Source organism: Brassica napus, chromosome A5, assembly GCF_020379485.1.
Source record: "Brassica napus cultivar Da-Ae chromosome A5, Da-Ae, whole genome shotgun sequence".
In the NCBI taxonomy this organism is placed as follows: domain Eukaryota; kingdom Viridiplantae; phylum Streptophyta; class Magnoliopsida; order Brassicales; family Brassicaceae; genus Brassica; species Brassica napus.
Window position 1 is genome coordinate 7415474 of NC_063438.1, and position 16151 is coordinate 7431624.

General features: G+C 30.0%; 2 protein-coding genes across 3 annotated transcripts; one reads left to right on the plus strand and one right to left on the minus strand.

Annotated features, from left to right (window-relative positions):
- The first annotated feature begins 21 nt into the window (after positions 1 to 21).
- On the plus strand, positions 22 to 2187 carry LOC106451377 (transcription factor bHLH10-like). 2 transcript variants are annotated; one of them, XM_022719327.2, is made up of 4 exons: positions 22 to 228; positions 570 to 1357; positions 1430 to 1864; positions 1965 to 2187. In XM_022719327.2, exons 2-4 carry the CDS (start codon positions 599 to 601, stop codon positions 2064 to 2066), a joined length of 1296 nt encoding a protein of 431 aa, XP_022575048.2. In that variant the 5' UTR covers positions 22 to 228; positions 570 to 598; the 3' UTR covers positions 2067 to 2187. The 2 variants fall into 2 exon arrangements, with proteins under 2 accessions (XP_022575048.2, XP_013748758.2); XM_013893304.3 differs by having other exon boundaries at positions 23 to 228; positions 493 to 1357.
- Positions 2188 to 4807: 2620 nt separating this feature from the next.
- On the minus strand, positions 4808 to 5880 carry LOC106451376 (ethylene-responsive transcription factor 15). Its single transcript, XM_013893303.3, has one exon. It carries the CDS (start codon positions 5702 to 5704, stop codon positions 4982 to 4984), a length of 723 nt encoding a protein of 240 aa, XP_013748757.2. The 5' UTR covers positions 5705 to 5880; the 3' UTR covers positions 4808 to 4981.
- Positions 5881 to 16151: the final 10271 nt, after the last annotated feature.

Here is a 16151-nt window from a genome sequence, read left to right on the forward strand (position 1 = left end):
GATATAACTAGATAAAACATTTTTGTGATTAAGAGAAAAAAACAATAATTTATTTTTAAAAATCCATTAGCAAAAATAATCATTTTTTCACCCTCCTCCTCTTCTTTGTCTCCGTCTGCAAATGTCCGTATATTTGAAACACAGTGAGGGAGAGGAGAGACTTGTTTATGAAATTTTCTTTCTTCTCATGAGATCGAGAAACTCTCCAGAAGAAGTAATCGTTTCCAGGTTCAAAAATCTCGAGCTCCCCAATTACTCTGTTTGTTGTCGTACTAATCCTCTGTTTACAGTCAAACTCAAACCCTAAACCCATTCTTAAAATTTTGGAATCGGACAACTTCTTTTATGAAGCAATTGTTTCTCCTTAAGACAATCTAGAACTGGGTTTTGTTTCTAAGATTGTAAAAAAGCAAACTTGTTTCCAAATTTCTAAGTTTTTCCAAATTGTAAATCTTTTCTTAAAATCTGAATGTTGTGTTGTTGATTTTGCAGGTGTTTAAAAGAATCATCTTTGACTCGTTGAACCATCTTCATGGAGAATCTAAATACTGATTTTGTTACAAACGCAGAAGAAAGAGAAAACCTTTACGAGGAGGAGATGGCTTGTTTCGATTCCGCAGAAGTTACGGCGGAGAGCGGCGCTGGACCACAACCACCACCACCACAAACTATAGTCGCAGGAAGCACAAGCAACAGCAACTGCAGCGTTGACGTGGAGGACCTCCCTGAGTTCCATCTCAGCCCACAAGACTGTCCTCCTCAACCTTCCTCAACACCTCTGCAGTTTCACATCAACCCTCTTCCTCCTTGTGACAATCAATACCAGATTCACCAGATGTCTCACGATCAACTACAACAACAGCACGCTAACTGGGACAACGGTTATCAAGACTTTGTCAACTTGGGTCCTAACTCTTCAACAACTCCTGACTTGCTTAGTCTCCTACACTTGCCTAGATGCTCACTCCCTCAGTCTATGCTCCCCAACTCCTTCTCAGACATCATGTCTTCTTCCTCCGCTGCTGCCGTCATGTACGACCCTCTCTTCCATCTCAACTTCCCTCTCCAGACTCGAGACCAGAGCCAGCAAAGAAACAGTTCTTGTTTTCTTGGAGTTGAAGATCAGATTCAAATGGATGCTAACGGAGGAGGAGGAGGAATCAACATGATGTACTACGAAGGAGACAACAACAATGATGGGTTTGACAATGGGGTTATCGAGTTCAGCAGTGGTGGTAACAACCGTAAAGGGAGAGGCTCAGGAAAGTCAAGAACTTTCCCTACAGAACGTGAGAGAAGAGTTCACTTCAACGACCGTTTCTCTGACCTCAAGAGCCTCATTCCAAACCCCACAAAGGTTTTTTACTTTGTTTCCTTTTTTACTTTAGTTATTGATTCATGTGTATGAATGACAGTGTTGTTTTAATAGAATGATAGAGCGTCGATCGTTGGAGAGGCAATAGATTACATCAAGGAGTTGTTGAGGACCATAGAGGATTTAAAGATGCTTGTGGAGAAGAAAAAGTTTGGGAGATTCAGGAGCAAGAAGAGAGCTAGAGTTGGTGGAGAAGAAGAAGAAGAAGAAGAAGGAGACAATGTGGTTTACAGGCCAAAGAGCGAAGGAGACCAGTCTTGCTTCAGCAACAACAAGGCGCTGAGATGTTCTTGGCTGAAGAGGAAATCGAAAGTCACTGAGGTTGATGTGCGTATTATTGATGACGAAGTGACCATTAAGGTTGTCCAGAAGAAGAAGATTAACTGTCTGTTGTTCACAACCAGAGTTCTTGATCAGCTTCAGCTCGATCTTCACCATGTTGCCGGAGGACAGATTGGTGAGCATTACAGCTTCTTGTTCAACACTAAGGTATAATGAAAATCTATGTGCTTTGAATCATGTTCTTTAGTAGCTTCAAAAACTAATTAAAAGATTAATCTTTTTTTTGTTCAATTTGATTTGGGGGCAGATTTGTGAAGGATCTTGTGTGTATGCAAGTGGAATTGCAGACACAGTGATGGAGGTTGTGGAGAAACAGTACATGGAAGCTGTTCCAGCCAACGGCTACTGAGAGACTAGTGGTGCTTAATTGCTTTTTTTTTCTTAAATAACTTTGTTTTACCCTCTTGACTGATTAGTTACTATTAATCACTTTGGTTATTTTATAATTTATGGATTTCTTTTTTTGTGCTTATGGTTTCGTCAACTAATGATACTCTTCAGAATATTAAAATATATATCAAAACTGCAAAATTGAAACGCAATTAAACACTCGGCCAGTGTGTTGATTAGGTAGCTAATTAATTATCCTTAGATAACTACGCTTACAAAATCTAATCAACAAACTAACATAAGTTTATTGACTAGTCTAATTATATAACCTTATTAAAAACCTGAAAATCAAACCCAAAACTAAATATTTTAAACGTAGAAATCTCTGACTCATGGATTCATAATAGCTTTTCAGAGTAAAGTTGTCTTGGGCTTTTGTATCTTTGGAAGCTGCAACTCGCCAACTCCTAAACACAAGACCGGATCGCGTTAACTAGAGATTCTGGATTGCGGTTTAACATCATCGGATTGGATTAAACCGGATTCACTAATTTTATTTTATTTTAGTTTAAAAATTAAGATATAGAACCACCCAGTGTGTCACGCTTTCTTTTGGATTTTTGGATATGTTTTTGTTCTTAACTCTCTTGTCATTTTCTTGTTGTCTATTCCTCTTTTAGACTATTCCTTATTTCGTTCAGGTTCACATGTTATTTTCAGTAATAATATAGTTTGTACCCAGATTCAATTTTTTAGTTATGGTGTGCCAAGACAATTATTCGGATGATTAATTCGTAGAAATATAATATCACTTGACAAGAATGTTTTCGCAGATTCACATTCAGGTAAATCATTAAATGAAAATAAAAATAATTAGCTTCAAATACTTTTTAGAATTCACAAAGTTAACTAATTTAGTGGTTTTATGTTCTTTCATATGTTTTTATTTTCACAAACCCTCACTCACTCCACAGTTCAGTTTGCTTTTCGAGACCTTTCAGTTCAGATGACTTACTAACATCGTGAAAGCATGTTATATAAATAGCTCTTTTGAACCGCAGATTTGCATTGCAGTATACGATTGAGGTATTGGTCGTGGTCTGAGGGTTTCCCAAGTGTGGTTTAGCTCAGTCTCATTTAAGAACTGACACATATAAGTACATAGTACTTATAAAAGTAGCTTTGTTTAATGTTGATTAAGAATATGTTTCAACGAATAAAGATAACAATGAAAGTCAAACAACCTATAAAAAAGTCTTTCATGGCAGTAAGAACTGGCACATATAAGATGTAAGGTGAATCTGAAAGCCATCAGATTCTAGTTTTCTTGCTCTTCTACATCTCCAGCCATTCTTATTGCAAGAAGAAGTAACCATGGAAGTAATAGGAACCCCTAACTAAGTAACTATCAAAGGCCGAAAGTTCCAAACAGCTGAATAAGAAGAGGGGCTTAAGGGTATCCAATGGTCCAACCAGAAAACTGATACGCTCACCATTGCCGACCCAACATATTAGGAAACTAGTTGCTAGAAGCCAAAGGGAGAGCACAAATTTGAGGAGGTCTAAGAGGGTTTATGATGCGAACCAAATGGTTCAATCAAGATAACCAAATCAAACCAGACTTGGTTAAGAAGATAGAAGGCGTTTCTTAATTTCCTAATTGTTGTTTAACGTTTCCGTAAGTGTAGGAGCTTGATCTCCATATATGTTTATTTATTTAGTTATGCAATTATGTTTCCTAGTTTATAGTATTGTGGATCTATCCACTAGTATTTTTAGTTTGTATTTAAGAGGCTCCTTGTGAAGAGAATGAATATGAAGAGAAAATTGAGGTAACTTGTTTCTAAGTCTTTGGGATCCATCAGTTTAGGCCTGTTTTCTGTCGTCTAAGCTCCAAAAGTTCCCATCTCTCATTCTATTAGCATTGACTCATTCAACCCACATAGAATCGATGTTTGCATACAATTAATCCAGATTAGTCAAAAGAGCTTCACACCCATTTTCGAAATTACATTGTACCACCAATACTTAAATGTGTATAAAGTTCACATAATTTGAAACAATTAGGATCAGAAGTTTATTTCCTTTATTTACTTCAAAAGTACAAGGCGGCGACAACATGAGTTTTACGCATAAATCATTATCATTAGATTACATACTAAACTCGTTTTCATCTGATGCATACCTTTGAAAAATCAAATTTCATGTCATCCAACAAAATCTCAACTTTTTATCTTTGATTTAAGGTCCATGGTGAATCCGTAGCTTTGTTGATTACGAATATGTTTCAACAAATAAAGATAACAATGAAAGTCAAACAACCAATCAATAATGAAATTAACAACAATGACAACGAAAGCATCATCAACGACGTCTTACTTAAGACAATAATATAATATGAACGTCATAATGTAAATTATATCATATTTATATTACGATATAATATCTATACACAATATAATAGGACCGTACCTTTATAGATCTAATCGAATTATCCTACAAATAAAAAAAACTTTAGTGTTATCTTATCAACTTCTTTTTGTTAGATTTTGCTATTCGAACTAGGAATACCTTTATAGCTTGGATCGATTTGATATATTTTAAGATTCACAGTCTTTGACTGATGATAGGAATGATTAACTTGCGAGATATATACCTTTATCTTCTAATATCTTTTACCATGTAAGAAAAACTAAGGATAGTAAAGCACAAAAAATATTAAAGCAATAATAAGGTGGACACACACACTTTCCAGCAATATAACGCAATAATACAGTTTTCTATACAGTTCAACATCACCATCGCATCTCTTCCAATAATTTCATTTAGATACAACAAATGGAAAAAAGAAGAGAACCAAAGAAACTGCAAAATGAACAAACAAATTTCAAGACTACCACAAATTAAAGCTTAATTAATCAATTTCAAGATTAACTAGCATGAGCTCATAAGAAGTTGTTCTAGATATTCAGCACCTAAATCTTCAAAAACCACAAGTGTTCCACTTTCTTGCTTCACAACACTCTGCTCGTTGCTTCTTGATGTTGAAGATGAAGACCAAGAAGTTGAGGATGAAGATGAATAAGAAGAAGAATTAGAAGAACAGGAAGAAGAGTTGGAAGACCTCTTTTTCCCTCTAGGCCGGTTTCGAAGTGAATGTTTTCTCTTCAAGGCCATAATCGGAGATCCTCCATCTTGAAGATTCACATTCTCCATTTTCTTGAGAGACTCTCTGACCACTTCCACGGGGAAATTGAGTACTGCGAGAGCTCCTTTTGTTGCGAAGGCGGCTTGGTCATAAGCAAGAGCGGCTTCTTCAGCTTCATCAAACGTCCCCAGCCAAACCCTAACTCCATTCCTAGTCGAATCTCTTATCTCAGCCGCAAATTTTCCCCATGGCCTCTTCCTCACTCCTCTGTATGACTTCCCTTCCTCAATAGTACCTATCTTTTCTTCCTCCTCGGAGTTGGAAACGTCGCCGTTTTGAGTTTCTTCTTTAATCATCGGCTCCGGTGACTCAAATGAGAAAAAATCATCAGAGTAATTATAATTAGGGCAAAAGAAGGAAGGATGATCAGATGAATGATCTAAGAGAGAACCCTCGTTCCAAAAGAATGATTCTTGTGATGAGCTCCAAGAACTCGGAGAAGAAGACATGGTAGATTGAGAATACTGTATTTTTTTTTTCTTTTAACAGTTTTTTCTCTTTCTTTTTCTTTTCTCTTTTGGTTATCTCTTTTTGTTGTGGCAATAACTTATTGCAAAACCTAATCCTCTATATAAAGGGCTTGGAATTAATTAGATACTGTGAGAGTGGGAATATTTTATTGTTATATTGTCATAGGTCCTATAGACAAATATGACTGCCTAATTTTATACAACCAAATGGGGACCAACCACAAAACTGATATTTACTTTTTCAATGTATCCAAAGAAAAAAACAAGATTTCACCAAAATCTATCACTATACGAAAAAAAAAGAATTGGGTTATTTTTATTTCCACGTGTCAGAAGATGGCAATCGGGGAGTGACGTTAGGCGGCGAGAAAACGACAATATAGATGAGATCATCATATCGTGATGTGGCAAAGAACTGCCACATAAGCTTTTTAGACCTGCTTCTTGTCCTTTGAGGCAATGTGAAATAACCAAAAGTCTGAGGGAGTTGACTGGAAAAGGGAAGCGTTTCTCTTCTTACGCAAGCCTGTTCTTACGTGGATATTTCATTTTAGTAGATATGAAGACTTATCTGCATACTACATTTTAAAAGGGCGGGTATATTTTCGGTTGATTATTTCGTCATTAAAACTTTAAAATTATAATGTTTTGCAAAGTGAGAAAATGTATTTTTCAAACATTTTTATTGATTAATTTTATACCTGTGCAAGACTTTAAATTTTTCAAAATATGTTAGAAAGGATAATTAACTTGTTCATCAATTTTGTATAAATATTATTAAATGGACATTATATACATAATAATTTAATGAAACAATGACTAATAATTATTTATCATCTTAACATTTTGCCAAAGTTTCTAATTTAATATTAAAACTAATCAAATGGTTTATTCTTCATGAAAAGTGAAAATTTAAGTTTATCCAGAGTCTGATCCAGTGACATGATAACCGAGAGAGTAATCTAGTTTTAAACAATGGTATACTATATTTTAGAGGTTTAGTTTTTAGTCTTAAATTAATACAACAATGCTAGGTTTAGTTATAGCCTATATTACAATGCGAGATCATATTTTCTAAAAAAATATTTCAAATAAAAATATTATAAATTTAATATCTAATCTATTAATTTAGGGTCTTATTTTTATCTACCATCAAATGTTGTCATTTAAGTTTGGATCTATTCTAAATTCAACCATTTATTAGACACGTGTATCATACAAGATATTTTTATATCAATCAATTTACTTAATTCAAACCGACGTTACACAAATCATACTTTGGTTATCTACTTATATACAATAACAACACATATTTCAATTAGAACCAATAAACTGACGTTACCCAAACAATACTTCGGTAGGCGTTGGTTTTCTCTGCTTATAAAATCACTTCAAATACTGACTACAAGTGTACATCAGCTTAATATACAAATCATATCTGATTATTTTCAGTTCACGAACTGCATTTTCAACACGATAATCAAATCAATTCATAAATGTCCATCTGTCATCATAGTAAACATTCTAACGATCTCTAGACTGAAGTTTGGTTTGAATAATAAACCATTTAATCATCTACCACAAAATTAACAGATTAGATATGACTTTTATTATTAGTCTAACCTGATACTATGAACAAAACATAGTTAGTTTTGAAGCTTGAATTTATTGTATCCAAAATTATGCAAGTTGATATCCGTTTCATCTGTTACATTATGAAGACTTTTTTTTGTAAGAGATTACATTACAAACAGTTTTTTAATATGTTACATAACACATAACACACATCTTTATATATTGTATCTATTCATACATGTTTATAAGATTAGCTAAAGTAATACATTTATATGAAATACCTAAGTTTAATAAAAACGGGTACATTGATATATATACATATATATAAATATACATATATACAGTATATATTGTGTTTCAAAATTTTATGTGTATATCTAATAAAGATCTACATATACAAAATCACTTAGGCAGAATATTCTAACAACATTTTTATAGATTAGATCAAATCAACACTACGTAATCTTCTGAACCATATCAATTTAGACTATTAAACTGTTAGATTTTAAAGGTGAATTAGTTATTTTCAAGATTTCTTCCAATAAATTACGATTTTGCTATGTACCAAACTCCCATCTATATTCCATCGTAAATGTCTATCAATTAATATTTAAATGTGCATATTTTAACAAAATATGTAACATAAACAAATCCTATAAAAATTTGTGATCTATTTAATAAAATATTCATTTTCATTTTTCTAAAAACAACTAATCTTAATGCTTAATATGAAATTTATAGAGCACAATTAAGCATGCACTTTGATAATTACAATGTTACCAAAATGTAATGCAACTCGAAATTAATAACTTAGATAAAACAAATTTGTTTTTGTTAAAACTATTAAATAAATAAATTAATTAAAAATAATTTGTATAATCTAATTTAAGATAATATAAAATTTCAAAAAAATAACCTCTTTAGTTTACTGAAAAAATATCACAATTAATCTCAAAGTCAAGCAACAAAATTACTACTTATGAAACATTATACATTATAAATTAACACCATGTGCAACATATATTAGGGCTGGAAAAAAATCAAATCCGAAGAACCGAAAAGAATCCAAACCAAAATTCATTAAGAATCTTAATAGGTTCAAAATTTTGGTATCTAGGGAATCGAAACCAAACATGACCCGAACCAAAGTATTTTGTGTACTCGAATGTATCCGAAATAGATTTATATACTTAAATATATTAATTAATTCTAAAATTAATCTATAGCAAATGTCCAAAATACTTAAAAATAGGTATAGATAGTCAAAAGAAAATGTCTAAAATATCTAAACAATACTCAAAACACCAAAAGTACTTGAAATATCTATCGAATCCCTGCCTAAATATTCAAGTCAAACTAATTTATATGTTAGCTTTATATATTTTAGCATACATTATTCAAATTTATATGAAATATATCAATTGAATACATTATTTTTATTTTAGTTTTGAGAAATTACATTATAGATGAACTTAAAAGAAAACTAAAATAATTTAAATGGGTTATCCGAACCTACACCGAATACGCAAAGATTCAAACCAAACCCTAACCGACATCTATAACCCGAATGGGGCTGACATTTTAAATCCCAAAAATCCGAAACTCGAATAGAACTGAACCAAACCCGAATGGGTACCCGAACGTCCATCCTCATATATTATAACAGAAATCAATTTTATACATGTAAAGAAAAATATCATATAGATGTCAAGATATATATATTTTCACATATTATATAACATAAAATAAAAATGTTTTAATTTTATATCGTATAATATAATTTGAATAATTTTAATGAAGGTTTTGTAAAACAATATCCGCGCATAGCGCGGATTTGTATCTAGTATTATTTTAAAACATAGATGGGTACAACACACCACAACACATGTTCTAATATTTGAATTGGAATGAAAAATATTATAGACGAAAGTAAAATGTATGAGAAGTCGTGTGTTTTTTTTAGGTAGTTGTATAATTATTTATGCATTATTTAGATAGTTAGATTTATTAGCAAATAAAAGAAGTTGAAAAAGATATGACAAACGACAGTTAGATTAATTAGGAATCGTAGGTTTTCTTTTAGTTGTATATTTATGCATTAATTAGCAAATAAAATGGATTATAAGTTGATATGCAAAATTACCATTTAACCATTAATGAGGGGTAAAAGTTCTTTTGAAAACATGATGGCATTTTAAATAATATGACAGGTAGTAATAGGGGTAAATATTAGCAATGATCCTAAATTAATAATATTGATATATATATATATAAAGTTGGTTTTTTTCCTTCTTATGACATGTGGAATAGAGGTTTGTTGACATGTGTCCTCATGTTTTGTTTTTTATTTTAAATCTTTTTTCTTTTAGATTATTATAATTTGCTCCATCAATTTATAATTGTGTACTATCTTATACTTCTCACATATATTGGTCCCTAAAAATTAAGAAATAAATAAAATTAATATAAATATATTTTAGATATTTAATTTATTCACAATTAAAAATAGCATAAACTTTCACTATTATATTATTTTTACTAATTTTTATTATTTCATTTACAAATTATATATTTATTTCACTATTAAGATCATAAGATAGTCAAATTAAGAATAAGAAACTAAATCACCAACGTAAATAACCAAGAAAGCGGGTCATGGGAAGAATAATAACTGAAAGGCCAAAGCCACCAAGAAGCAGGAAGTTATATTGTTATATGCCTAAAGTACCAGAATCACAACCAGTAGCTAAAAGGTAAGAAACACCTCACCAACTAAACAAGGACATACAAAACGACCATGCAAGTGAAAAACCACAAAGCTCTGGATAAAAGGGAGCAAAGCTCCAAGAGACTAATTCTGCACACTTATACCAAGGGAAACACATAAAGAAAAGAAACAACTTGAGGGAGGGAGAATGGAAGACAGCCACCAAAAAATCAGAGACTAAACTTGAGACTGTAATAACTTCCAAGCCCACATAGCATGCACGAACGAAAACATTATCCAAACCTCGAGTGGCAAACATGGTGAAATGGAGAGCCACCAGAGATGCGATGAAAGCTGCAAAGAGATGCGAGAATAGAGAGGGAAAGGGAGACGAAACGAAATCAACAAACTATGGATTCGTCCTCGAGCTATGAAAGAGAACATAGAAGTCAAAACACCAAAAACTAGATCTTGAAAAGCAAGATGAGCAAAGACTATTGACGGTAAGCCAACAACGAGGAATACAACATCAAAGACGACTAAACTCTGACCTAACCAAGGATATGCAGTTCCTAACATCAGCTGAAATCTAAGGAAGAAGAGAAGCAGTCAATATTGACTGGAACAGCCTACAATGCCGTGAGAATCAACCGAACAACTAAAAACTCATAAACCTGATCTACAGCAAATACCATATAATCTCACAGGTGAAGAAGACAAGGAAAACAAGAGAAAGAGGTGAGTCTTTTTGTGGTGATGGTGAGAAGCACCGCACACCAGAAAGGTAACGAAATACATAGACGGTAACGGCTCATAGTCAAAATATGGAGAGAGGACAAAAAAACATCTTAAAAGTTATAATTATTAAAAATATTAAAAAATATATTACAGTTTTGACGCTGAAACCGTTAATCTTAAAATCAACAAATGCGTAGATGCAAAGTTATTGAAATTCAATATTTTTTTACGTTAGAGGTTCACTTCACTACTAAAAACTATTATACACACAACAACACATTATTCAAAAAATAAATACATATTAACCTATCACCTACTATTACATAACACATTAAAAACACCAAATAATGTTCTTAACAAATAAAAACGACAACATAATTATATTATCCAAAAAATAATGCTCTTAGAAATAATAAAACAATATTCCATGTGAAGCGCGGACATCCCCCTAATTATACAATAAGTATAGCATTTTACAATAATAAATATAACATATTTGCACGTCAAAAAGTTTTTTTAAAACCATAAATATGGACGACAAAAGGAAAAAAAAGTTTAAGAAAATTTTAGTTGATCTATTCTATTAAAAGGGAAGCAGTTTTGATAAATCTACTTATAAAGGTTGTTTGGACCTTTTTTTTTTATCTTCCTTATATATTATATGTTATCCCTATTTAATCTCATTTTATTATCAGCAAAATAAATATTATTAATTGAGCTTTAGGCGTTTAACTTAAAAATAATAATTTAACTGATACAATCCATTCATAAAAGAAAATTATAAATTCAATTAACTTTTGTTACAGAAAAAAAAATTAACCAAATTAACTTTAGACCCTTTTCTTACAAAATCCCAAATTATGAAGACCATTTTATACATAAATACATATAAATGTAACATTATTTAAATTGTATGGATTTCTAATAATAAAATATCTGTCACAAACTGATTTTTTTTTTAAAAAAAATTGATAATAGTTTGATAGAAAATTAAAAAAAGGAAAAAAAATAATACTTGCTTCACTATTTTGGTAGATTGATAATTAATATATTTATAAATAAACTTAACAATATTTGTTAAGAGAAATTTCTTATACAAGTCAAATATATATTAATATACCAAAATTTATAAAACAAAAAACAAATTATATTTTTTCTCAGTGGGTTAATAACGGTCTTTTTGATTTTCAGATACTTTTAGTATATTCATTTTATTATATTCTATTCCACTATATATGAGTTATTAGATCTTACGGTTCGACCGCAAGTCTGATTCGGATATGAAAACTCAATGAAAACATTATACCCGACTGAAATAATAATAATAAAACAGCTTTAAATATTTTAGATATCTAATAATAAACATAAATTCATTTAATATTTGAGTTTACGGTCACCAAAAAAATACCCGCGTTTCTTAAACACGGATCAAAATCTAGTACATAATTAATACTACACAGTAAAAATTTCATAACATTGTTCTGAACAGTAACTGAATGAACTGATGTATATGTAATTTTTTTTTTTTGTAAATTTGCATATGTAATATGTTAACACACTATTTCACCAAATAGTTTAAAACTCTCACTAATTAAATTGTTTAATTTTAAATATGTTTCGCCAAACTTATTAGTTGTATCCTCTCCAAAAGAACTTATTAGTTGTAGGCTAAACGTCCAACAAACCTAATATTAATTGTATATTCAACAACACTTTATGAATTATATAAAACATATTTCTGATATCTATGTGTATATATATATATATGTATACAAAATGTTCAGATATACTTCTATATATATTTGTTTTAAGAACTAATAATTCTATAGTTAAGGTAACAAAAGTAGTTGTTAAGGAATTTTGGAGTCCTAAAAAAATTACTTACAAAAAATTGTTGGACCTATTTGTTAGAAACTTAACATGTCTTCTTTTATATAGTATCAATAATATTAACAGAGAATAAAACATTCATTAATAGTAGAATATTCTTTTGGTTTTAGGGATTTAACTACATTTAAGCTAACAATAAAATCAACCAAATTAATTATACTCTGTCCCACAATAATATGTCAGTATGGTATCTTACCAAATACAAGAGCGGTTATTTTAATATTCATTCATTTCGAATTTTGAATCAAATCACATAGAATAAATATTTATTCTAAATGTACACTAAGTAAACATACTAAAAATGCACTATGATTTTTATACTAATTAACAACTTATCTATGTTTTTTCTACAATTCAAAATCATTCAGAACTAAATTAAATAAAAGGGTATAGATTAACAAACAAAATAACATCTGATTATTTTTCAAAAAACTATGTATCAATATTCAAAATAAATCATTCAAATATTATGCATATATTCAATATAACTATTTTTTCTAATATAAACTAAAATACTATACACTAAACCATATATCATATATATATTTGAATATCATTAATTTTAATTTTCATCCATCATTAAAAAATTTCTTTGAATATTTCGTATAACCAAATTAAAATTTTACCTAAAAATTAACATAAAAATAATTAAAGAAATTTTTTTTTATAAAATTAAGTTTTAAACCTGAAAATGAAAACATAAACTTATACTAAGTTATTTATAACAAAAATAAATAATACTGTTATATCAATAAAATTTGTTTTTTTGTTAACATTTTTTCGAATGATTTAATAAAATTTTAATCAAAAGCTAAGAAATCTCAAATTTATTCAATTTTAGTTTCCTAAATATATGAAAAATTTAATCAGGTTTTTCTGAGTTTATATGAGATCAATCGGTATCGTATTACGGGCTAATAACAGATTTTTGGATTGTTATTAGGTTTATCATATTTTTTATAAATGCAAACTGTATTATATTATGGATCGTCGAGTCTACCGATGCGACCATGAGTCAGGGTTGGATATAAAAATGAAGCTTCAATCTCAAATATTATGATAAAACAACTTAAAAATTAAATTCAAGAAAATTTTATCAAAAGGATCAATAAAAAAATACCTGCGCTTTCGAATGAAAATGCTCTCCTCAAACAAAATCGAATCAGATTTACGTTTTGTATTTTTGGCCAAACGAATTTTACGTTTAATATCAGTATTTTTTTTTTTTTTTGTCTTTTTTTTTTGTCGTTTAATATCAGTATTTATGTGGTTTCTATTAAAGGAGTAGAAAGAGAACAGGATATTCATCGAACTGTGGCCCCTTGAGAGTGGTTTCTTCTTGATATGCCGACAGCCAGTACTCTGATAGTATACTCCATTTAAACTGGCACAAGGACAAAACAGATATTTATCAGAGACAACCCTAAGCAGAAAACGAAAATCATTGGTAGAAGGAAAAAAAAAATTATTGGTCCACAATTCTATTGGAAATTGGCTTTTTGTGTAAAAAAGATCGATTGCAACGTCTTAGTTTTAGCTTAACGAAGTTGACTTTCTTTGTTCATAAGAGACCGAGAACCAAAGTTGATGAGGTTTCCTTTACAGGGCCATTATAACTGGAAACTTTAGTCTTTAAGATTCTAGAACTTATGTATATAGTGAACGTTTTACAAAACTTGAAACTGTAGCTAAATTGATACTGCTCTTGTCTTGATTGCATAGTAGCGATCAATTAGGAACTGACAAGATCCTACGTATTTTGTATAAATAAAACACAATAAGAAATAATCAAATATATAGTGTAATTTACACGGTTAGTTGAAAGACTTTCTTTTTGCCAACATGTTGGAGATGTATCTAAAAAGTAAACGGTCCTAATTTTTTATCTTTCAAATTAAATTTTAACAAAAATAACATAAGAAAAAAATGAAATTAATAATTGTCTAAAACACACATACAACAATAGCTATGAAAGTTAGCATTTTCATACTTTTCTAATAAAGAAAAACCCAGTTAGTCAAAATATAATGATAAATTGATAATGAACTTAATGATATTTTCAATAGTTTTATTGATTTCTGGTTCAGCATCTGATACAACTTGATGCTTTTTGTTGTTGTCGTCTCTTGAGGTTTCGATATGCGTCATATGACAGGTCTCTTTATTGTTTGTTGGCCACACAAAACCCTTGCAAATATAAATAAATTAAAATTGAATTGAATCAAGCCACCCAGTTTTTTGCGAAAATTAGTAAGATTTATATCTCGTGACTTAGTGGATCGTATGTGTTTGTTACATGTCTTTTCCATTAATGTCCATTCTATATAAGAACAAAAAAAAACTCAACCAATAAGCAGGAAATGTATAATTCAGAAAATTGGAAGGGACGTCCTTAGCATTTCTACTTGAGATTCATTTTTCACAACTTTTCTGAAAACAATATGTAACTGTATTGTTTATTAGAGAGAAATAAAACAAGTCATTTTGTTCTAAAACGAAATTAAAAAGTAAAATGATTTGGTGAAGCTTTTATGCAAATTAAATCAAGAAAATAACACATATATACTTTCTGTCCTCTAATAATAAATAAAATTCTAACAAGTTAGAATTCCTCCATATTTCATCGAGTGGAGTAACATGTAACCATTTAGTGAACTGTACATAGTGATATAATTCTCACCCTGCTCAAACCCTTTTTGCTTTCCTTGTGCACAATTATACTTTATGTCCTCCCTCAGATGACTCTAAAACATATTTATTTTTTCACCAAAAATGCTCACAAAAAGAAAAATGACCAAAATAGTTTTTATTAAAAAGTAAGATAATGTTCTACCTTTACTTTATATATATATTTAATAATACATAATTACTTAATTAAATAAATTGTAAAATAATATTATTTTCAAATAATATGTTTGGAATTCGAACTGTCAATCTTTTTTCAAAAGAATATTTCTTTTTTTTTTTGAAATCCAAAAATTCTTGTTGAATTACTTTTAAAATTTTTATTTTAAAATTTGTAGTATATGTTTATTTATTTTCTAAAATTTTAAATTCCACCCCTCAAATCAAATCTTAGCCATAAATTTTATTAGTTAACCTCTTTTATTGGTTATTTTGACCTTTGAAGACTATATTTGTGAGAAAATAAAATTTAGGGTCATCCGAGAAAATTTCTCAATTTTAAATTTGCGTTTAATTTTATATTTTTTAAAATTAGGAAACTGACATGGATTGCCCTGATGAGGCCTGAGCATGTGGATGACATGGTTGTTGGTTTGATTTTAGCTCTTTAGTGGTCATATATTATCCAGTTTCTCTTGGATTACGTATGTCACTGACATTATGCACAATCAGGACATACAAATTCTGAAACCAACCACAAAAATATAAGATATTAGACAAAGATATAGTTCAAAGAGAATGTCAGAAATATATAGTTCAAAGAGACATATTAGCTTGGCTGCAATGCAACATATTAAAATCCACTGAAGATATAATAATTTGCTACACAAA

Coding starts and splice junctions, on each gene's coding strand:
- LOC106451377 (XM_013893304.3), top strand. CDS start 533: ATGGAGAATCTAAATACTGATTTTGTTACAAACGCAGAAGAAAGAGAA. Junction 1,358..1,429: donor TCATTCCAAACCCCACAAAG/GTTTTTTACTTT, acceptor TTGTTTTAATAG/AATGATAGAGCGTCGATCGT. Junction 1,865..1,964: donor GCTTCTTGTTCAACACTAAG/GTATAATGAAAA, acceptor ATTTGGGGGCAG/ATTTGTGAAGGATCTTGTGT.
- LOC106451376 (XM_013893303.3), bottom strand. CDS start 5,704: ATGTCTTCTTCTCCGAGTTCTTGGAGCTCATCACAAGAATCATTCTTT.